At 41.5% G+C, this 24,954-nt stretch overlaps 1 protein-coding gene across 5 annotated transcripts in view; it reads left to right on the top strand.

Moving 5' to 3' along the window:
- rbms3 (RNA binding motif, single stranded interacting protein) overlaps nucleotides 1-24,954 on the top strand; it is a 468,933-nt gene that overhangs the window by 320,335 nt on the left and 123,644 nt on the right. For all 5 annotated transcript variants that reach the window (XM_041809940.1, XM_041809941.1, XM_041809943.1 and 2 more), the window contains one exon: nucleotides 17,917-18,074. In XM_041809940.1, the coding sequence (XP_041665874.1) occupies nucleotides 17,917-18,074 (158 nt within the window). The remainder of the gene's footprint in view (nucleotides 1-17,916; nucleotides 18,075-24,954) is intronic.

The following is a 24,954-nucleotide window of genomic DNA, read 5'->3' as shown; positions in this document are numbered from 1 at the left end:
TTCAGAATTACAAGTACATCATGTCACCACTGCACTTTGGGGTTAACAGGCCTATTTACCTCATCCCATCTTCGCCTGAGCATCAATAAAAGCACTAGGGTAGCTGTTATTGTTTTTACTACATTTTTATTACCACCCTCCTGGCCTTTTTCTCCTGCTCTCACTTTCTTCTTCCACAGTTGGATCAACTTTCTGGCAAAGGGGTAGGCTTTTTCTCTCCATTCCTGCGTCTATTGTGTCCCCTGAAAGGAAGACGCCCACACATACAGTAAATCCCAAAGTTTTCACCCATTGGTGTTGATAGAGCGTTGAACTCAGTGGGACACCCAGAGCAGGTTGTTAGTTTGCTTCCCCCGTATCATTAGTGTCCATAACAAACACATTATCTCCAGCTGAACCGCCTTGCTCTCGGGCCATTTTGGGTGAGAATTAGACTGTAACAAGCAGCCGTCCACTTTAAATAGGTCATCTGCTGCTAATGACGCTCTCATTGAAAAACACTCCAAAGAGAGAAAGTCGGATTTGGAAACTCAGTGCACTTGTTTTTGATGGGTCAACAAAATCACTTAACAGCCTTTTTTTTTTTTTTTTTTTATGGATAACGGATTTTTGTCAGGCATGGCTGAGCTTCCATTGCCTGAACAAGGTGCCAGGGCGCCTGGGGAGTTCCAGCTGTGTGATTGCAGGAATTGGAGCCAAAACTGATTCTTTGATTTAGGATGTTACATTTTCTTCAAGTAATTTTTATTTATGTTACATTGTAAACGTTATATATATATATATATATATATGTTCTTGTTTTTTTTTTTATTTATTGGTAAATTTTGCCGAAGAGTAGCATCTTTGATGCTGTATTATTTGTTAAAAAAATAATTGAAATTTTATTACTAATTTACAAGCAAAGATCAGGGATTTTTCATCTGTTACTAATTAAAGTCAATTTATTTGCTCAGACTTTACAAAAACTTACATTAAGTTTGGTGCTATAAGTAGTTGGATGATGTTATATGCAGATGATACTGTTTTTATTGCCTAATAAAGAAAGCATCCCACAATGCTTTGTGCCGGATTGTGAAAACCAGGCTTTCGTTGTCAAGTCATGCTTTGTCAAATTGTGCATGTCTTAACACTTAGATCAAGCGGGAGATGGCCTGAATAGCTCATAATGGAGGGAAAGAGAGACAGAGAGCCTGTGTTGTGGCCTTCTGTGTCTCTGCAGACAGGCAGTGCTTTGAGTAATTTCATGAATAGAGCCAACACAATGAAGCACAAGGGCTTTTTTGGGTAAATGTGAATATTTTTAAGACTGTCACAGAATTATTATTTTTTTCATTTTGTGGTCCCCAAGAGATGGGAGAACAAGTTTGTCTTTATAGTCCCATAACTTTTTGATAATTCAAGTGACATTACTGCAGCAAACATAATCTAAAAGCCCAGGTTGTCCTGGGGAGGATAATTTTTAGAGCTTGACTGTGCACCACAGGGTTGATGTTTTACAATCTTTTTTAAAAGTCACATATTTTACCCCTTTAAGACATGTTTATGTTGGTCTCAGACGTCCCCAAACATACTGTGAAGTTTGTTGCTGAAAAACCCTCCAGTATTGGATTTTTGTATGTCTAAAACCCCCTCTATTTCAGCCCTGCTCAGAAGGAGCTGTTTCTGTGTCTATGGCTTTAAATGTTAATGAGCTGTCTGATTCCGCCCCTCTCAGAAAATGAAGTCATGCTTCTACAGTGATAACCCTTTACATGTTGTATCAACACAAAAGCCATAAAGGTTCAACCCCTTTATTTCTGCTAATTTAAACATGGAATATTGCTTTTTATTCAGTCACATCCATAATACGTCAAGCACACCGCAACATATTGGCAGTATTAATGTTGTAGTCCAGATATAAATGAACTCATATCAATAATGACCCAGAGGCAGCTGTCAACACAGGGGAAACAAAAGGGCTCCTGTAGAACCACACTTTTTATATTATATTCCAGCTTAGCAAAACTTGTGACTACATTTGCTTAAATCTTGCTTGTTGAGGTAGATTTGTGGATATTTTATTAACTCAGATGCTTTAAAAGTAGTCATACTTAGTCAGAATCGTTACTGAAATGCTGCACTTGGAGCAGGTTGATAATCAGTTGTTCATTTTTATTACATAAGCTTAAATTCATGTATTACGAGTATTATAAAAGAAAGATATTCATCACAAAATAACTGAAACTAAATGTGATCATAATCTGTATATACAGCCCTCAGTAAGAATGGGAGATCAATGAGCACTGATTGGAGAAAAATAACTTAAATGAGGGATTTGTGACTTTTTGGTATTTTTGAATTGTTGATACATTTAGGTATACCTTCTATTTTTACTTAAAGCTGCGTCTCAAAAATAGCCTGCATGTTGTTATGAAAGGGAGAACTAATACCGCACCACTGTTGTGTAATTGAAAATCATTGCATCAGTTCAACCACTGAAGCTGACTGATGTCACATAAATGTTGATTTGTTCTGAGTGGCTTTCTCTGAGCAACACTTCCATTATTGCTTTTTTATTACTTTTCTTGTTGCTGTTTTCCATCGAGAAATAATTCTTTAATATATATTTCAATATTTTTTTCCCCCGCCTCTCGCCTCCACCGCGTTGTCGTTCCTTCTGCACAGATGTGACGGAGCTAAGGCGAGGGGTATTTTCTGCTGCAGTTAGACATATGATGCTCGGCTCACAGCGTAGTTTTCACATGGCAGCCTTAGTGTTCCCCGGTGAGTAGTGGCACATTAAGGAATAACAAATGAGTCCGTGACCCGGGGTAGTTATTCAGGGTGTGTTTCTGGGAGCAGGAAAACAGCGTATGCTATTTGCTTTGCAGTAGATTCATAAGTGAAAATTGCTTTGTGGCTCCATTTGGAGAGCAGGTGATGGAGTGTGGAAGGAAACAAAGAAATTGTCACTCTCCTGGTTTGTGATGATGCTGAAAGACTCACACATCCTGCCTGTCATCTTAACACTGAACCAGGCTGTCAGCGTACTTTATGTGTCTGCTGTTTTAATGTGATCTGTTACTCTGCTGTTGTGTGCAACTGCCTGTGTATTTTGGAGTGATTCGAGCACTTGAAAAAGTCTTTGATGCATGTTTAAGTGCATGCATGTGACTTTCTCTGTCCAACCTGGTCTGCTGAACACATTTCCCCACACACAAACATGTGCTGAGGATTCAGACAGGAGGAGGGGCGTATGGTGGTTACAGCCTTTTGAAGTCACTTAACATCCACTGCCACGGCTCATTTGACCGACGCACTGTGGAGTTAACATGCATGACGGTTTTATGATGCGTTGAACCCCGTCGAGGGCAGCTCAGAGGATCGTGTGTGTCAGCGCTCTGGGATCGGCGTGTACTGAAAAAGAGGGGACACTAAAGTGGAAGGAAGAAAGCTGGGTCTTTTTCAGGTGGCTTTAATGTCATTGTGCTGCATATCAGTGATCTTGGGAATGGAGAGGGGTTGTTCCTGTTCTTTTTTCTAGACAGTGTTACTGCAGCAGCTTCATTGTGAAGGCGTAAAAACCTGCATTAATGCATGGGTCATAAATTGCTTAATTTGATCTTTTTAACTATAGAAGAAATCAGTGGATGTAATAAGATAAGATGAGATTTCACAGTATTTTTTTTACTTTAAATGAAATTTTCTCTAATTCACATAAAAAAAGTAATATCTTATCAACATTAGAAACACTTATACACTTAAAGAAATACGCTAATCAATAATAAATTGGTCCAATCTGAAGGATATTTACATCTGAAATAGTTTTGTGTTGGATAAATAACACACATTCCGTTTTTTAAACATATAAAGCTCTCTATAGCTGAGTTTATTCTACTAGGTTTACCATTGTTGTTTAAAACAGGCTGTTACTTTACTTACGATAGGTTTCTGATTGATGTAGTCAACAGCTGATGGACTGCAGACTGAATAAGATTGTCCTCCAGGATTTCCTATATTTATCTGCATTCATTTCACCCAACAAAAGCATCCCAACAGCATGATGCTGCCACCACTGTTCTTCAAAGTAGGGATGGTGTGTTTGCAGTGATGTGCCGTCTTGTCTGATGGCCAAAAAGCACCATGTTGATCTCATCAGACCAAAGAACTTTCTTCCACTTAGCCATGCCTTTTGTGAACTCTTGTCAAGATCTAATATGAGCTTTCCTCAACAGTCTCTTTGCCACTCTTCCATAAAGTTTTGGTGAGAATCTCGGCAACAGTTGTATGCAGAGTATCTCCCAACTCAGCTGCTGAAGCCTGTAACTCCTTCAGAGTATAGCCGTGTTGGTGGCCCCTCTCTCTCGCTAGTCTCCTCTTTGCACGGTAACTCAGTTTGTGAGGACGGCATGATCAAGGCAGATTTACATGTGCAATATTCCTTCCATTTCTTGACGATGGATTTAACTTAACTCTGGGAGACTCTCTTCAGTGTTCTGGAATTTTTTTTTTTCCATCCCCTGAATTATACTTTTAAGTTATCTTTTGTCTGAGTTTCTTGGAATGTTCTTTTGTCTTCATGGTGTAATGGTAGCCAGGGAAACTGATTAACCAGTTACTAGAACTTCCATACACAGGTGTCTTTATTCTACAATCACTTAAGACACATTTACTGCACTCAGGTGACCCCCATTTCAATAACTGTGAGACATCCACCTTCCTACCTGCATTCAGCTTTAAAACAGCTCTTCATAAACCAGTGGGTGATATCACTGAGATTATGTTTATGTTAGTTGTGTATCTTGTTTGTGCTCAAAGTAAACTTAAAGTTCCTCAACTATGTGATCATGAAGAAGGAAAGAGGTTAAAAGTTAACATCAAATGTTCTTGTGCCATAAAGTAAAGTTACAAAAAAGGTAGAAGACAAAAGAGGGAGAGAGGAAAAACATCTCATAACTTTTCCTGCAATCAGCCCACAGAGATTCACCTTTTGGTCAGTCATGGAAATCAAACAGCTCTCCTCTTAACACCCCCCCCCTACTGAAAATACCATCACCAGCATCCACCTCCACATGATGTCAGCCAGGAGGAATTCAATCTCAGAAATTATGTCATGAATGATGCATAAGACGGAAAAATGCATTTACCCCGGCGACAACACAATGAGCTGTTGTTGCAAACACCCTAATGGAAAAATTCGAAGGTTACGGCGATGAAAATGTATTATGAAACCGGAAAGGCATTTGCGAATGTTGTCTACTCCTGAGCTAAGGGGGCACAACTGAGGACATAACCACAGCTTATGAGGAAAATTCTTCAATATTTCCTACAAAGGCAGGGAGAATTTGTGTTGAAGTCCTCAGGGAGCGTAGCTAAGCGTATCTTTGCATGCATGTGTGTCTTTCCTCTTATGCTATGCATGCAGGAGGTTTGTCTCCTTTCGCTGGATCATGGGGGTAAAGCGGGTGTGCCTGTCTTCCATGTTAATAATGAATTTTTGATACCAGCTCCACATGAAATTTTAATCTCTGGAATATTAGCTCACCGAGGGGAGATACAAAATCAAATCAGGGGGTCGTGATTAAGCGGGTGAAGCGCACATCGACCCATTTAAATTCACATTAACCCGGCATCAAAATGTATGAGCCATGACATTGATGGCAGACATAATTTAGTGGTGTTATGTCTGTTTTGCAAAGTGAAGGTGTGATATCTCCATCATACCTCTGTGAAAGAGGGAAATGACTATTGATTCAGTACACGGTACTTCCTCGGTGCTCAGAATTACTCAATATTCTAATTTTTTTTTTCTTTAAAAATCTCTTGGAAAACACGAACCAAATGAATTTCTCTTAATAACATGTGATGCCTGTGTAGCTGAGGCCTAATGCAGCTTATTACTCTGCTTAACACCTCCATTGTTGGAAATTATTAAAAACGCATGAACAAGACGCGCTGTTGCACTCGGTGACATTTTACTTCATTACAGTGAACATGAACACAAGAGCAAATTTTAAAGCAATCACACACCACACTTTCCTGGTGCTGTAAAATTTTACAAGATCTCTGGGTAGGGATCAGTCAGCCACAGAAAATAGTCTGAAACAAATGCCCTGTAAACCCCTGATTTGGTCAAACTCCCTACTGTACAAGGGGAAAACTTACCCTTTTTTAAAATTAGCTTTAAACTTTGACCTTTTTGCACACATAATGTCCTTAAAAGACAATATAAATAGAAATAGTTGGTTCCTTTTTATGATAATGACTCAAGCTTCGAGAATGTAACATTCTATGAGAACCGTGTAGGATCAACTCTACTCCTCCTCCCTTCCTGTTCTTCTCTCTGTTTGGCTGTGTAGCTCCGCCCCCTTCTCACAAACCTCCTCGTGAATGTGCAAGTCCACTGAATTGAATACTGATGATGGCAAAGCTCTCGTGGAGTGACTTTGCTCTGTTTTCCCACTGAAATCAATGGCCGGATCACAGGCAAGAAAACACTTAGTCTCAGCCTGATCAGATTCTACATAGGACCTAACACCGCTGTTATCTCCATCATTGTATCAACCTCACACTGAGCTGAGGCGTAAGCGCACCTACTAAAGTGGCCAATAGGAACGCTCCCTCTGACCTGAGCCATGATTGGTTGTGTGTGCTGGCCTCCTCATTGGCTGAAGCATCGTCCCTTGCTGGTTTTCCTCAAGTGAGACTGCAGCGTGAGGAGTCGTTGCAGAAGTGTGTTATTCAGTTAGATGGTTTCAATAACAAGACCCTGATTGGTTGTGTTGTTTTTGTGGGCATCGGACACTAAAAATAAATCACTTACTACAGCTTCACTGAAGAAATATTTAACATCCCACCAGCCAAGAAAATATACCACCATTTGGTAAACTTAACCCAATTTCAGTGGCGTCATTTACACTGGATTTCTGACTGCCTCATTTGCATTACATCTGTAGAGTTCGTTTTGCATGAACATGGATTCAGAGGACAGACAGCGAGCCACAACACAATTAAGAAGGAAAGTTTAGAATGGTAAATACTGGCGAGACTGGATGAAAATACCAGCAGTACACTACATTTCCATCCGGAGCTTCAGTATTAAACTTTTTTTGTGTTTGCTTCTTTCCTAACTGGGAGGAGAAACCAAGTAATCATAAAACATGTGTGTCAGACTGTTTTTCACTGTTGCATCCATAGTCTGGTGGAGTTGTTCTGCTTCAAGTACCACTGTTGGCATCTGGGTCCAAAACTATTTAAAATGTGGGGTTAGGGGTAGGGGTAGGGTCAGCGTTAGCACAAAACCACTGAATACGCTGTAGTATATATGCCAAGCATGTAAGTTTCCCTGTAACACTGCCACAGAAGAAGTAAGCACACTTAAAACTGTTCTTTTCACCAAAACTTTCTCTTTTCTGCCCTTCTGGTTGTACTTCATGGTGGATCAGATGAACATGTGGTGTATGCTGTACTCCACAAAAATTTGTTGATCACGGTGGTAGTAGAGGAGCAGAAGACATGAACACAGAATGGCTAAATTGAAGGGCATAGTTTATTAGATAGTAGTGTAGATAGATTATTAAGGGTCCAATGGTTTAAAGCTAACCTAGAGATCTACTAAGAAAGAGACAATTTTTTGGCATTGTTATGGATACAGTCTAATGTTGCATGACAGTCTGTGAATACTGAAGGGATGTGCAGTTTGCACACGCTTTCTTTTCCTTTTCTTAGCTTCATCTATCACCATCCTCCTCCATTTCTTAGCCTTGGCCATTGTATCAAACAGTATAGAAATATAGGCTAAGTGGCTTCTTTTTAGCTAGAGGCTGGTGTGTGAACCATAAAGCTATACACATGAGAGCCAGGGCCTCCTGCCTAAAATCAGACAACTGGAGTTGTCTGTGGAAATTAGATAGACACCATTCTTCCAGCTGAAATTTAATATACATTTATATTGACTTTAAATCTGCTGTTTAAAATGGAAAATGCTTACACTGTTGCTTAAATGCGATGTAATAAAAGGTAAAGTAGCACTGACTACTGAAGTAAGGCTACAAACCACATCAGAATATCCAGTGAGTTTGACCTTCAGTGTCCTCTGTAAAGAACAAGATTCTCCATCTACATGGAGATTTTCATGCAACATCACAGTTAATTACACATGAAAAGACTTACCAGAAGCTGCCTTTGTACCGTAGCACTCACCGTGCCGTATGCTGGATGAATATTTCACCAGCTTTACCAGCAGAGAGCAGGCCGAGCCAGGAGAGTTGGTAAAACAAAGCCCCACCGCTGTGTTCGCATACTCAAAGGCTCAATAATGTATCACCCACTTTTGTTCCTCACACAGCATCTATCATCCCAGCATAATACAGAGCAGCCAGAAAGCCATTTTCCATAAGCAGTAATAGGACAAAGATTGACAGTGTGTGCACGGCTGCGAGTGTGAGCATGTATGGGATGCTGTGCTGTGCAGGAGCCCAGTGTGTGTAATTATGGGAGTGAATGAGCGTAGATCTTAAAACCAAACTAAACACCTCAGTGCCTCTGGGCTGCGAGGACACACTCAGTTGTCATTGGCTTGGATTGCACTCCTGGGAAGAATTCTGCAGCTGAATAATGTGATGTATTAAGCTGTGCTCTGCAGCAACGTATGGTAATTTGTAAGATTTTTATTTAATCAGGTAACATTGTATTCCAGCCAAATGGAACACTGCGTGAGCAAGGTGAGACGCTAATCTGGGGCTCATGAGCTTCATTGTCGGCTTCTTTTATCTGTAGATCTTATGAAAAATGTGCTTTTTAATAAAACTTTGTGCCCTGTGACAAAGTTTGAATTACTTTGGAGTGTGAAAATAAAAGGTTAATTAACGGGCAACAGCAACCATCTGTTGGTGTTGGATGTTCTTGTTGCAGCTATTAAGAAACTGCAGACTGTGAAGGAAAACAGATTCTCACCAGTGAATTACTTTATCAGATATGATCATCAGAACTATAGTATGGTACATTTCCAATGGATGCCCTTGACCATAGAGTCCAACTTAAAACAGTGGTTTAGCCCTGTGACCCACCACCACCTTCTTAAGGAGAAAAGAAGACCCAAATTTCAGAAATGTTTTCCAACGACTTAAATTTATGTGATACAGAGTTAAGACCAACCAAGCAGCATGGTACAGCTGTTGACAGTGGTAAATTCAACCAGCCAAAAAGTTAACTGGACCCACAGTGGTATCTGACACAACAAAAATCAAATCAAAAAATGTGCATCAGGCCCTGCTGCTAACCCTGTCAAGCTGATAGACTGACCATATTCCATGTCTGTCATTAGGTGGATCCATCTTACAAAGCTTCAAATTGAAACATCTTAGAACTGATGGAAAAATCAGTAAACAATGGCTGCCAGTTAAATGACTAGCTTACATGTAGCTATAACATTTTTTAAAACCAACTGGACCGCAGTTTTTATTTAGGGATTGTTAATTGAATTTAACTGTTGAGTCTTACTACAAGCCAGTAAGTAATGGCTATCACCAGTGAAGAGCTTGGATGTAAAGTAGCATTTTTTTATTAAAAGAAAGGAAAAGAACCAGACTGAAAATATTTCTTAGTGGAAACAATGCTTTTGCTCTTCTGCTGACCAGCTTTGGCTTGAGTTTGATTCACCAACTGGCTCCACTGATTGTGAACAACGATAGTGGCTACCTGTCGGGCTAGCGTAGCATAATTTACTTACTGGAGCTTGCCCATTGCATCATATATCCTGCTGCTCTGATTGGCCCCGTAATGTATGTGTCACAATTTTGGCCAATCACCTTCCAAGAACTCTCAAAGGTTCTGCCCTTCCCAGACTTTGTGCGGTTGCCCAGATGGACGAGAAATCTACCTAACAAGGTCTCTTCACTGGCTCCCTGTCCCGCTCAGAATTGAGTACAAGGTCCCCCTCCTCACCCATCAGTGCATTCACGGACATGACACCCTCCATTCTGCAATCAAAAACACCTTCCAAGCCCCCAGAACCAAGCTCCGCTCTATGGGTGATCGGGCCTTTTTCTTTGCAGCTCTGAGACTGTGGAACACCCTCCCTGACCACCTGAGGGCCCCACAGACTACGGATACTTTTAAACAAGACCTAAAGATCTTTTTATAAAAGCTATTTGCTAAATGTCTTTTATAGGTTCTCCTCTTACTTAATCTTATAATTATATAATATTATTCTTCTGCTCTGTAGCACTTTGAGATTGCTGAAATGTAAAGTGCAATAAAAATAAAATGTATTATTATTATTATTATTATTGTTGTTGTTATTGTTAAGGTTGTGACAAAGATTTTAACATTGGATTAACAATTTTAACTAAAGGGACTCAAGACAAAGTTTGAGGGATTTAACACACCTGCTTCAAGTAGAGGACTGCAGTCAGAGTAACAGCAACAACAGTAGCAGATGCCACAGATGCCAGAGTATTAACAAAGTGACTGGACTGTTGACTTCCAGTATCATCACAGATAATTCCAGTCCTGTTTTATCAATAAAAACTATCCAGTCACAGATTACAACAATCATGATCGACTGCCAATCTCATGTTAGAAGTATTTTAGATTAAAGTTGTTCAAGAATTAAAGGAAACATACACTGTTAGACTTGTTTCTCAATTTTGAATCATTTTTTTATTTGTTCAAGAATGTTATTAAGACATGTTTCAATCTTTCTTTCAGTCAATATCAAGCATATAGGTGTGAATGCCACCCACAATAAAAGACTTAAGATAAGAATCAGAGGGAAGATGTAAGCTTTAATATAAAAAAAAGGTTTAATTCACTCATTTAAGATTGACAAATGATTGCCTATATGGTGTTTTCCCATACCTAACTGAAACCCCTGCTGTTCCAGTTTAACACAGCTGTTAAAACCCTGTCTAAGTGACAGCCTTTTTAGGCGGTTTGTTTAGATGAAGTATAGTAATTGGAATAAAAATAGCTGCCGTGGGTTGATGGCACACATCCGCCTCTTCACAGCCTTTTGTTTCGACAGAAGGTTTGAATCAGAAATGTAGAAGTCGTCAGCCCTCCCAGTGAGCAGCAGAAGGACCCTGCGCATCACCAGCCTGTGCTCGTGTCTTTATTCTGCTTTGTAACACGCTGTTCTGTGACTGGGTTGGTGGATGTGTTGGGTTATGTGTGTCTGTGTATCTCAGCTTGTTTAAGAGAGACTCTTTGAACCTCACTTTTATATGTGCTGACAGACACCTCAGTAGTCATGCAGGATATGTAAATAAGCTGCTTTATTTAATAGGCTGAAACTTACAAATCTAAATCTTCTACCAAATTCTGACCCTGACTGTGCAGATGCAAGTCCTCTAAATCTTGGCACTTCATAAAGTGTCTGTCTATGGAGCAGCCTTATATTTCTGCACAACTGTACAATATAGACTTATACTGTTTAAGACGGAGTGCTGTTGAACTGAATCTTACACGGCTTGGATTTGGTCATGTTGGCACATGGTATTGGCCATGAGTCAGCGAAAGGATCCAGTTAATAGGATGCCATTGGCAAACAGAATTTAATCTTTGAAGTGGAAAACCAAAAGATTTTCTAAAAAAAAAGTTTAGCTTCTGCAGCTGCCTTTGTGACTTTTCACACTCTTTGGTTTTTGCTCCTACATAAGACATCCACTTTCATCACTAGAGTCTAAAACTGAACTTTAAAGTGAGAATTGTGCAAGGAAAAAGTAAACTGCAGACTAACAGGCTGTTGTCACACTTTCATCATAGTGATATGCTGTTCAGTCCATCCATACGGAGTAAAATATTCCAGAGTTTGTCGTTGCTATCAATGTCATTTTAACTACAATCCCAGATTAAGGAGGTCTTATTGGCCAGCCTGCAAAGTAAACTCCAGGATGTGGATGTGGTTTGAAGTGTAGTGTCACAGAAGACTCTTGATAACAGACAGAATGGCAGAGTGTCAAGAAAGCGTTTGAGGACAGCCTCTACAAAGAGAAAAGTAAAGTGATCCTGCCATCCGCTCATCAGTGGCAACAGAAATGTTGAGAAGCTCTCATCAAAGGGCAGTAAGCCGCCCGCCTGACTTCTCCTGCTGTTGTCTGACCAGCTGACTAGCCGGCTGACAGAATGATAGCTCCTTTGTAGTGCTACCTTTTTGTCTCTTGAATTTTCAGGCTCCTCACAAATTAAACTCAAGTGTTTGAAGTGAGTCGACGCACTTGTACGCCTCTCCCTCAATCCCTCCAACGCCCTTCCTTCCACTCGGTTGGCCTGCTTGTCTTCTTTTGAATGCGTTTTGCAGACTCAGGCTCGCACAGCGAGATCTGAGCATTGCCTATATACGAGAGCACATGAAAAGCTCCCTCTGGCATCTGCAAACATGTCAGCTACACATCCAGACAGCAGCAGCAGCAGCATGGCAACTTCTGCTTCCTTGCAGTTTTCTGCAACAAGACAACATGAAACCCCATTGTCTTTGGATTTAACTTTGCTGCTTCAGGCGGCTGGTTGGTCACACAAGACATCAGAGAGTCATACCTGGGGGAAGAATTAAGCGGTGTGTCGCAAAGATTAGAGAATTAAACACATGGACACATCTTGTTGTGTATAACTGCCAATGAGTCTTTTGCAATGAGTCCCAAATCCCTAAAATGGCTTTGCAGCCCTTTGCAAACAGATAGATGTCAATGACTGTTTCTTATCTGTTCTTGAATTTTTTTAAGATCATGGCTTGATGTGGTGCTTTTTGAGATCTCTTAGCCTTCTTCCCTTCGTTGAACAGGTTCTTTTAAGGGATTTCTTGTCTGGCAGTAATTATTCCTGGGTGTGGCTAGTGAAATTGAACTCAGCTTTCCAAAAAATGTGGTTAATCAGTTAATTCATGATGTAACAATGGGGGGCAGTTACTTTTCATATAGGGCCAGGTTGGTTTGGATGGCTTTTTTCCCCTTAATACTTGAAAAACTACATTTTGTTTACTTTACTGCTCGATCTTCCTGCCCCTGGGAGCCACGCAGGGCCTCGGTTGGGGGGAAAGGGAGGGTGTGTCAGTGGATTGAGGGCTGACTTTTAATAGATCACAGTGAGGGTACTGCTCTGCTACACGCAAAACCCTGACCAAGAATCAGGTGGTCTACAAGTCATGTAGCCCCAGGTTCTCCACAAACATGCGATGCAAAATTGGAGAGGGGCCATCATCCAGCCACAACCCTGCCCTGTCATGAAGGGCTCTACTCACCAACCGAGGCCGGTTATCTATGGCAAACTGAAGATCCGCAGCACTATGGTATCGTTACGTCTTAGGAGCATCTTATCAGGATGCCTCTTGGGGGCACTTCCAGAGAGGAGACCTCGAGGATGGATGGATGGATGGATTTTGTGTTTACTTTGGCTATCTTTGTTTGTTGATCTGAAACATTTCAGTGTGACAATATGCAAAAAATAAGAAATCAGGAAAGGGGCGAATACTTTTTCACAGCACTGTAGTACCTCTAAAAGGTCCCGGTCCTTTAAGAAAGGTTTTGCAGTAGAAATGCTGCTTCATATGATAAATAGAAGACAGCCAGCTGAAGTGTGCCAGAGTGAAGTGTTGCCACAAAAGAAGCAAAGGACCAGAACAGCTATGGGGAGGTCAGTGGTGTGAATAAGGGGGAAAATAAGACAGGAACATACATAGGAGGAGAAAGAGGGTAGCCTTGAGCCTCAACATGCTGTTAGATGCATTGCCCCCAGTCAAGACATACATCTATGTGTCTAACTCTTATCTGTTAAATGGATACAGCCCTGAGAGCCCCATAGGCAGAACGTGAAACTTCTAACGTTTGACGTCTCTTTTCCCCCTCAAGCATTGTCAAAAGGCAACAAGGGCTTCCTTTAATGTGTTCTATCAGCCTGTCATGTCAGCTGTCTTTCTCTCCGGCTTTTCCTCTTCTTTACCTTTTCACTCTTTCACCTCTGATCCATAACTCCAATTTCTGCTCCTGTTTTTGATTCTTCTTTTTTCTCTCCACTAATACCCTCCTCCCTCCCCTCGTGTAGCATGGTAATGTTCTCAGAAATTACAGTGAGGTAAACAGAGCAGGGTGTCGAAATGAAATAACAGCTACAGGGCTGTCAGCTCCAGCGAGGGGGCCATCCGTCAGTGGGAAATGACACGTCTGCTGCCCCCCCCCCCCCTTGTCGCAAATACACAGTCAGATTCCTCCTGTCCTCCTTGTGGCAAGGTGAAGGAATTATGCTCATCAAAGGCCCAGCGCAGCCTGGAGGCTTTCCATTAGCCTGCTACAACACTGGTCAATGACTCCAGGGAAGCATGCGCACATTAAGGGAAAAAGAGGCTCAGAATTCTTTATTTAATAGAACAAGCACACACACATAATTACTTCCAGATAGGATATATGCACAGGTACACACAGAGACTTCAATTACCGTTTCATTCATAGCCTGACAGCCGAGCGTGTGCGAAGGCTGACATTAAAGGAAATTAAATCTCCTTGTGGAATGGGCCTCACCTACCGTCAAAACGTTCCCATTTTCCACTCCTCCCCGTATAACCTTCTCATCTGGGTATTTAGGGCTTTGTGGTGCAGAACGTCATCAAAGAGGAAAAACTTAGCGAGGCGGCCAAGCGTACAGGCGAGGCCTCCCAGTGATAATCCCCGAGCAAACGTAGCCCTCCGCTATTAGCCTTCGCGCGCAAATTACTGCTTCACGTTCCGACGCGCTCCTTTCAGAGCTTGTACCATCACATGCTTATAGCGCTTTCATTCACACGCACGTAAACTCTGGTATCATTGGTTTAGCAGTGAGAGTGAGTCAGTCAGTTAACTCTTTGATCCGGACCTCCTGTCTGCTTTGGAATACGAAGCCTATTTGACATAATCCTGAAAAACATCACCTCACTTAACTGGAGAAACTCAAAGGGAAGCACATCTGCTTGGCTGCACAAACCAAAGGGACTTAGCAGGAGAGTGACACGTGTACAGTAGATTTTTACGGGCAGATTTAATTAAGCCTCATTCACTTCCAAATCCTGTGTTATACAAATGCTTGTGAGCCCTTTTCTCACTCACTCTAAATGTGACAAACCTGCAGAAAAAGGAGGAGTTTAGCTTGCCCCCAAAAGTTAGATAATTGAGCTGGGGTTTTTTTCTTCGCCGGGCACCAGCTTTCTCCCAAAGGCTTTAATCAGATCAAACATGTCCTGTCAGATAAGACGGCTAATTAATCAGGGGAGGGACCTGTCTTCTCCTCCGACAGACGCGGAGATGAAGGCAGGTGGAGGCATTTCCTCTCCTCCTCCTTAACCTCTCCCTCCGCCGTCAAACAGAAAGCAAAAACAAGACAGAGAGAGACAGCATTGCCTGTGGCGAACCGCAGAGAGTCTGTAAAGATTCTCAAAGACGGTGTTTACATGCAGGCTGCTGCAACTGAAGTGTCTCAGCAAACCCCCTCTGAGAAGATGACAGACTTCTGGATTGAAGTTTCTGTTACCAGCTCTGCATATATGCCTGTGAAATAGATCACTGAGAAATTTCTTATCTTTTTTAGGCATTTATTTGAGGCCAAATCAAGTGAAGTCAAAGCAAAGTAGTGCTGTTCACAGATCACAGGGCTCTGCGTGGTTAAGGAGAGAAATTTTTAACTTCTACTTGCCCTTCAGCTCTTCTTCTCTTGTCTTGATGCCAGTTTTATTAAGTTTTATGAGACTGGACTTGGCTGATCAAACTAACACACTCTTGGATTAATGGAACTAACATCTTCCTCCATCATAAATATCAACCTATAAACTCTTAGTAGTCTTTTATCTTCCTAGATTGATATTGTTCTCTTGGATATATTTTTCCTGTTATTAAATGATAGATTAAAAATGTCAAAGAGATCATTGTCTTTGAGTGGCCCTCCACTGGTGATATTGGGATGTATGATTGCCTTGCTGTACATCATTTATTGCAGGATCACTATACCTTGATCTTATTTACATCCAGTATCAATCCACTTCATTTATCTGCCGCCTTTTACAGAACTTTACATTTGCCAAAGTGCTACACAGTGACTAAAACATCAATAAAAACATAGAACCACAGTGGACATTAAAACATCAGAAAATATATAAAAAACTTCACAGGAACTATAGTAAGGTAATTAAAACAGTAAAAAAGCAAGTAAAGGAAAAAAATAGAAGACACGCAGGAGATCACACAACTCTCATGCTGAGTTAAAAGCCATGGAATTAAAATAATTTTTAAGATGTGATTTAAGAAGTAAGTAAGGTGGGGACATTCTGAGTTCAAGAGGTAGCTCATTGCCCAATTTAGGTGCAACAACAGAGATGCTCGATCACCACGGGTTTTTAAACTAGACTTTGGGACGACAAGACAGAACTAATCAGCTGATGTCAGAGATCTGGACAGACTGTAAGTCTTTAAAGGTCACATATGTTGCCCTTTTAAGACAAGCTTATATTGGTATCAGAGGTCCCAAAAACATGCCTGTGAAACTTGTTGCTGAAAAAAGACACTCCAGTACCGGATTTTTGCTTGTTTGAAAACCCTTGTGTTTCAGTCCTGCTCAGAATGAGCTGTTTCTTTGTCTGTCGCTTTAAACGTTAATAAGCTGTCTGACTCTGCCCCTCTCAGGAAATGTATGTGGCTTAATTGATGTGGCTCTCCTGATCCTCCTCTCAGCTGGCAGCTGAGAGGAGGATCAGGAGTAGAGGGCAGAACTTTCTTCCAAGCAGGGAGGGCCAACCGAACCTGGGGGCGGTGCTAACTCCCTACATGACATCATAAGGGGAAAATCTGAGAACGAGGGGGGGTTTGATTCTTTGGGGGATTGTGGACAGGCCAGAGGTAAATGTTTTTGCTAGAAAAGCCTGCAAAAGTGTTTAGCATAATATGTCCCCTTTAAAAGGTCAGAAATGTACTCAGGAGCAGATCCATGTAATGATTTATTAACAAACAGTATGAACAGGGAGCTAGTGGGAGATCATATCACATCATGCCTTTCACAGATTTCTCCTTTGTTATTGTTCGTTGTAATTTGCTGATGCTAGAGAGCTTTGGCAATGTAGAAGCTGCACAGAGAAGTGATTTGATGAATGAGAGCTTACAACAGATCAGAATCTGGCTAGTTGCCTGATTGGATAGTTTTCCTTTCTACCTGAGTGCGAGGATGGATTGATTGCAGTTTGATACATTGAAAAAAATATTCCAATATGCATCATAAACAATACATAATTAGAGATAAGGATGACATAATGTGCTCTCATGCGTGATTTAAAGCCTGACTGATCCGTGAAGTAGATGGATGGAGCTCTGGTTGACTTGCCTGTTTCAGAGACTGATTGACTGCTGGGGCCGGGCAGCTGTTTCCAGCTGTTCTCCTGCAGTGCTCACAGGGCCCTCTGCTACCTCAGGCTCAGCCCACCACCAGCTGTGCAGCTTCACCTAGCTAGCAGCAGCCTCTGGGCACTACAGAGAAATCGCTGTTCTACACTACACACTACACAGCTCTTTCTCTCTTTTTCTTGATCCTTAATCTTAACACTTAAAATCGAGGAAAAAAGAAACACCCAGAGGACTCCATACAAGCTTTTTTAAATATGTACTGCATGCAAAATGTTAATCCATGCTGTATCTTCATAATACTTTCCGCTCACGCAAATCCATAATGTAGCCTACACCATGAGTCTCTCACACACCCTTAGGCGCGGTGAACTATTGATGCATCCTTATTGCATGTGAGCATATGAGCGTGTGAGTCAATAGGGCTAAACGTCATGTGAGTTCATTCAGAGTTTGAAGCCACTGTTGGCAGCATTGTGATGTTTTCCATGTTGAAGACTCACGACACAAAGCTGATGCGTATTTTATCATTCCTCTGTATGTTTACACATTATTTCTCATCTTTTTCTTCTCTCCCCCCCCCTCTTTGCAGCAACAAGAGCAGGACCCCACCAACCTGTACATCTCCAACCTGCCAGTGTCGATGGACGAGCAGGAGCTAGAGAATATGCTGAAGCCTCTGGGTCATGTGATCTCCACGCGGATACTGAGGGATGCCAATGGGGTCAGCAGAGGAGTCGGCTTTGCAAGGTACGCAGTGATAATGACGGCAGCTTCAATTCAACCCCCATTAATCAATCTCCCACACCAGGATGCTGATTTCTAACTATTTACTCTCACCAAATGACACTTCTGAAATCTTAATCCGACACTTAATCTACATAATTGTTGTTTCGAAAAGTTTCATGCAGACGTGAACAAGTTTACATACATGGAGCCATATACTGTACATGTATGTCATCAATTCAATTCAATTCAGTTCAACTTTATTTATATAGCACATTTAAAAACAACCACGGTTGACCAAAGTGCTTCATAGTATAAAAGCAAAACATAAAACAAGAATACACCACTATTAATTAGTAAAATTAATTTAAAAAAAAAAACAGAACATCATACAGTAATAGTAAAAGTTACAGTAACATCTAAAATCTAAAATCTGTTGGGATAAAATAATCTCATCCTGAATTTAAAGCCAACAAGAAAAGATGAGTTATCAGAGATTGCCACGTTTTTTTCTCACAATCATGGTTTGTTAGGATTTTAAATATGCTGAGTTTTGCCAAGTTTTGGGGATTTCTTATGTTTTTCCGATGGCACATGATGTCCACAAGTAAATGTTTGTTTTTCAGCCCAGGTTTTCAGTCTCTACATCATCATACTTAATCTTTACTGCAAGAAAAATAGAAATTATCAAGTAGGTAGTAAATCCTATCTCATTCTCTTTATTTATATAGCACCTTTTAAAAACGCTGAAGATACTGAAGTGCTGCACAGTGAAAAGGAGGTGAAAAAGAAATATAAAGCAAATAAGAAAACATAAAATCAATAAAAATACGCAAGTTAAAGAAAATTTAAAGTAATAAAAACAGGGATTGATAAAATAAAATGACAAGAAAGATCAGAGACTACACAATTTCATGCTGAGTTCAAAGAGAATAAAAACGGGTTGTAAGCTGGCATTTAAAATTTGGTAGTGTAAGAGGTGTTTTAATGTCAAGCCCCAATTGTTCCACAGTATTGGCCTACTGACAATAAAAGCACATCTGAAAGGAGTCATGATTACTCACTAAAAGCAGAGCATATTATCTCGATACAATGTCATGATACAACATTAGTTTAATAACATTTTAGTTTCATCCATTCAGACAATTTAAGATTTTTACAATTTATTCTTTTTTTTAAAAGGCAATTTATACCTCCAGAGGAAAAGTTAAACAACTTTGTTCTTATACGGCTCAAAGTTTTCATTCTTTAATTTTTCAAAACGTACAGTGTACCCTGGATTGCTTTTTTTGAAGGAAAAAGTTGACGTATTCATTTTTGGTTTATTCAACCATCCCTTCAACGGATGAACTAAGCCCCCCAAAAAATCTTAATTTAAAACAAAAGAAGAAAGAAAAAGAAAAATGCAAAAAGAAAATGATGTCACATTAAGATACAGCTTGCAAGAAATACATAAATACATTTAAACTTTGAAAATTATGAACCAAAGCAGCTGAGTCGTACATGACATCTTAGAGTAGACATCCTGTATGCTTAAAAACAATCATTATGAGGTCTTTAAAAGGCTGTAAAATGTCTTAAATTTGGTCAAGAAAAACATGCTGCATCACTGTCCAAAGACAATGCCAAAAATACTGCAGTAGTGTGATGTATTGATTAATTCATTTAGTAACATTCTCATTATACATTTTACCATTTTATTGCAAAATGGATATACAGTTTTACTTGGCAGAGAAGGCTCTGTTTAGAAGAAGCTCCCTTGGTTAGTCAAGCAACATAATTGGACTTTCCAGTGAGTGCATAGCTAGAAACCCCCATATGGATAGATAAATTTATGACAATGTGTACTGAATACAAAATAAGTAAAAAATTGATTCGGAGTAGCATGAATGTGAATATGAGTGTGCAACAAGCTCTGTGCTATAAAGGAGGCAGCTGGGGTGGAGGGGGTTAAGCTTTACAAGCAGCAGTGTGGTGCATTATTAATGCAAGCAGGGATTATTGAGAGGTGTGTCATATTTAAACACACTGCTGTGTTTAGAGAAAGAGCTGTGATTGGCTGTGGGAGCTGGGAGGTGATAATTGGGATCAGCTGTCTCTCAGCTGATCACAGCTGGGCGTACGACTACTGTGTCCTGAACGACCTAACTCTAAGCTTCATTTTTCACCAGCACCATTTACAAATTTGTGTAATGGCGTTGTTGATGGTCTTACTTCTTGCACATATTCACTCTCAAAAGACACTAGTGGTATGAGTCCTGCCCCAGGCCATGCCAACTTAATAGAGTGATTTTTATTGCAGTATGTGTGGCAGTGTATGATTTTTGTCTTCATCCATGCTTATGCATCAGTGTGTGGAGGTGTGTACTAGCCTGTCTTTACACACATTCACAGACACCAACAATTACCCGCCTGTCCTTACAGAATATCCTGTGCTGCTATATTTCCACCAGCAAGCCTACCACTGAGCAGTTTATTTCTTTTTCTACTTATAAAAGTTTCCACTTCAGCTTGTTAATCCCCCAAAGTCATAAAGCGCTCTGTCCTTGTCCTCAGCAGCCGCCACCGGGCTCTCATTCCTCTCCACACATGCCTCCCTTGTTTACCCAGAGGAGGCCACTGACGGCCACACAACCGCCATCTTGCAGGGATTTTTCTTAATCACCTGCTCTGGCTGAACTCCTCTCCTATTCCCCGCTCTATTACCGTGGGTTACAGCAGGACAGACGAGCGAAAACACACACACAGTATACCAGTTTTCACACGTACGCACACAGACAGGTAGGCAGCCTCCTGCAGACCAACAAGCAGAGCACAGCAACAACCTGCCACAAGCCACCTGTTCAAGCAGCCCTCGGTGGGAGGAGGAAGAGACGTGATGGAAAGGGAGAGTGAGACGGCGGGGGCAGGAGAGAGAGGGACAGGAGTGTGAAACAAAAAGAAACTAATCATAGAGGTTATTAGAAAAAGAAAGAGAAGGTGATGGGAAGGAGAGCGCGGAGGCAGACGGAGAAAGATTGAGCAATAGAGAGTGAATCTAGGGAAAGTAGAAGTGCTAAAAGAGTGATGTTTTGGCAGATAAAAAGGAAAAATTGAAACGATAAAGAACATTTTTATGTGTTTGTGAGCATTCAGAGGTGATACTGGGAAAGGAGAAAACAAAGAAATCTACACAAAGGAGAAAAAACCCTGGTGTTTTATGATGTAGAGCAGCCGATGGCCGTGTCAACAGACGGATGGACAGACAGCTGTGGAGGGCTGGGCCATGAGGGGCATTAGAGAGAGTAAACTGAGCTAAGTGTTTGTGGGCCGATCCATTACTGTTATCAGAGCCCATTACTCCAGCCCAAGCACTAATCATTGTAGACAGCAGCACCTGATGCCATTAACCAGCAGCACACAGAGCCTGCCTCACTTCCCTTTACCTACCCGGCTGCTTTCCTGACCGACCCAACAGTACTCTGTTTCCCTATTCCTGCCTAACAGCCCGGTCTGCCTTATTTACTCCTCGTCTAACCTCCTGTTTTCAGCTGACTTACCTGCTGGAAGGAGAAATGCCATTGAGTTGAGGAAGAGCAGGACAATGAAGGGCCTGATGGGTTGAGAGAAGGAGGGACAAAGAGTGATAGGGAAGACCAGAAGCTTAGCATCCATCTTCACCATCTTTTTTTTTTTTTTCAACTTTAAACTTCATTGTCCCAAAGAGAAAATCTGCTTCACAGCTAGCTAAAGCATTGAGAACATGTGGTGCCTTCAAATGGAGTCTTGTTTGTCATGTGTAAGAGAAGATACCATATGAACACCAGCTTCTATTTTCTGAAAGCGTCACACGTTCTGACGTGTTTACTGATGTTTTCAGAAAAGATGACGCCAGCACATTTCAGTTTCCATCCATGCAGGGCCAAATGCAGCTATAATAAGATGCTAATCAAGATCTTGTCTTTTTTTCCTCCTGTGTGGCATTTAAAACAATTTATGTAATGTTAACATTTCCATATTCTAAGCAAGGAGGAGAAAGAGTGATCTTTTGGCACCTATGTAGCCTTTGCTTAGCAGCAGTCATTCCATATGATTGATTGATTGCCATTTGAATGCTAAACCTTTCATGTCAATGATTTCAAAGCATGTCTTTACAAGTTCCCTTTCAAGGGCATCAATGGGTACAGTTTTGGTAACAAAACATTAAAATACATACAAAAAATCACAGGTTTAGCTCAATGGATAGAGCAGGCACCCATATACTGTGAGGATACTCACTCCTGCAGCTCATTGAGGCAGGTGATGCAATCATTCAACTCACCTGCAGAGTCAGGTGTGTGGCTGATTAGCCTTGATGATGACCAGGTGTGGGAAGCTTATATATGCTCCTGAGCTCCAGCTCTCCTTGCTGACTCATTGTCTCACCTTCAGAGATTCTGAGAGCATCTCCCTGGGTTTTCTCGTGTGTGTTTTGCATGAAAGAGTTTTCACAAGCATTTATAAACCTTTCTAAAGGAAGACTTAGTTTACTGGTCACTGAAAGTTCATTGAGTATCAGTGCTGAGGGTTTTTACTCAGCCATTTTTGGTTTCCTTGTTTAAGCTGATCTAGTTGCCTTTGCATGTCATTTGAGTTTACTCAATCTCCCAAGTTGTTTCAGTTTGTTGTCAGCTGCTTGGCAGCAGTGGTTTAGTTTCTTGTTTGCACTTTGAACGGGAGCTTTTAGGTTATTTCTTACCAGCATATAGCTTTTGTTTTCTTTCCCCGCTTCCTATTGATCGCCTACGATCTTAGTGGTTATCCTTTTAGGATAACTTAAAGAACCCCACCCCCTGCCTTATCCGCAATTGTATCCTAACTCCCCTCGTCCTGACAGAATGAGTCAGCCAATTGTGGACACAGTGGACCACGGTGTTGGGGTTGACCTAACAAGTGACTGGAATGAAAAAATTGCCTTACATGGGCAAGCAATCTCTGCTCAGGGGGCTTTACTAGGCTCCCATGAACATATGCTCCAGTCAATTACGGACCAACAAGCGAAGCATAATATTATGTTAAAAGAGATACTGGGCCATTTACAAACACCAGTGCAAGCAGCAACTGACGTACAAGCACCGACATTAACCCTAACTCCAAACCCTAACCCAGTTCCAACTTGTAGTCCTTTTGCCATACAAGAAACCAAGTTGTCAACTCCAGCCCGCTATGATGGGCATCCAGGGAGGTGTAAGGGATTTATCACTCAGTGTAGTCTGGTGTTTGAGTTACAGCCCTCCATGTTTAGCACGGAACGATCCAGAGTAGCTTATATAATTTCCTTGCTTTCAGACAAAGCATTGTCCTGGGCTACAGCCATGTGGGAGAGACAAACTCTGATATGTTGTGATTCAGCTCTCTTCATGGCAGAAATGAAGAGAGTTTTTGACCATGATGTTAGTGGCCAAGAGGCAGCCAAACGGCTAATTATGTTACGCCAGGGCTCCAACAGTGTTGCAGAATTTTCTATTGAATTTCGAACCTTAGCTACAGAGTCGGGGTGGAACAGGGAAGCTCTGACAACCACTTTCATCAATGCCTTGTCGGAAAAAGTAAAAGACGAGCTAGCCTCCCGCGATGTTCCTGGTTCACTTGAGGAACTAATATCCTTGGCAATAAGGATTGACAACCGAATCCGTGAGCGCAACAGAGAGAGGGGACAAGCTAATATTAGAGCAGGGGTGAGAAAGAAGGCTCACAACTCTCCCGAAGCCCTGCCCTGGGAGCCTAATGTTGACGAGCCCATGCAAATCGGACATACACGGCTCACACCTCAAGAAAGAGAGAGGCGCATAAGCAGTGGGCTCTGTCTGTACTGTGGAAAAGCTGGCCACTATCTTAAGAAATGTCCTATAACGCAGAGAAGATACGCTCAGGGAAACGAACAGACTCGCCAGAAGGTGGGGAATTTCTGCCGAGTCTGAATAACATTCCCCAGGTAGCCAATGACCACACCTTCCTGTCCCTTGAATTATCCTGGGGCAACAATGAGTGCCACCTCAAAGCGTTTGTTGATTCAGGAGCAGCTGGTAGTTTTATGGATATAACCCTGGCCAGAAATCTTAAACTGCCCATGTCTACTCTTCCCTATCCTCTTGCCATTACAGCTGTGGATGAGAGACCTTTGGGGACTGGAAGGGTTGAAAAAATTACAGGTGAGATCTTGGTCCGTATTGGTAATCATATGACTAAAATGCAGTTCTTTCTGATCGATGCACCTAAACTATCACTTATTCTGGGACACCCATGGCTAGAAGAACATAACCCCCATATCAACTGGAAGTCTGGGGAAGTGATGAGTTGGGGTCCTGACTGTAAAACTCACTTGGTTGAATCCAGTTTAGTGCAACTCAGTCCTTTAAGACCGGAGTCTCCTAATGCTCAAACTTCTGCCCCTAAGTCTCCTCCGGATGAATGAAATCCCTTTTGATTCCCTGCTTTCTATAGACCTCACTCCACCCAAATCCTGTAATACAGTGGAGGCCCCTAAACCTATCAACACTTCGTGTTCCTCCTCCGAGTCTGTGTGTTCTCCCCTTCCCAAGGGGGTCCCCACTGAGTATACAGAATTAGGTGAGGTGTTCAGTAAACAGAAGGCCTCAGTTCTGCCTCCCCACAGGTCATACGATTGTGCCATTGAGCTCTTACCTGGCACTACACCCCCCAGGGGGCGGTTATATTCATTATCAGGACCTGAAACAGTAGCTATGAACACCTATATCGATGAAGCCCTAGCTGCAGGTTTCATCCGGCCCTCTACGTCACCAGCTGGGGCTGGGTTTTTCTTTGTAGGGAAGAAGGACGGGGGACTCAGACCCTGCATTGATTACAGGGGTCTGAACAAGATCACCATTAAGAACCGCTACCCACTCCCTCTCATGTCTACTGC

The sequence above is a fragment of the Cheilinus undulatus genome, linkage group 16 (assembly GCF_018320785.1).
Source record: "Cheilinus undulatus linkage group 16, ASM1832078v1, whole genome shotgun sequence".
NCBI lineage: Eukaryota > Metazoa > Chordata > Actinopteri > Labriformes > Labridae > Cheilinus > Cheilinus undulatus.
The sequence above is the reverse complement of the archived record's forward strand: the minus strand, read 5'-3'. Positions and strand labels throughout refer to the sequence as shown.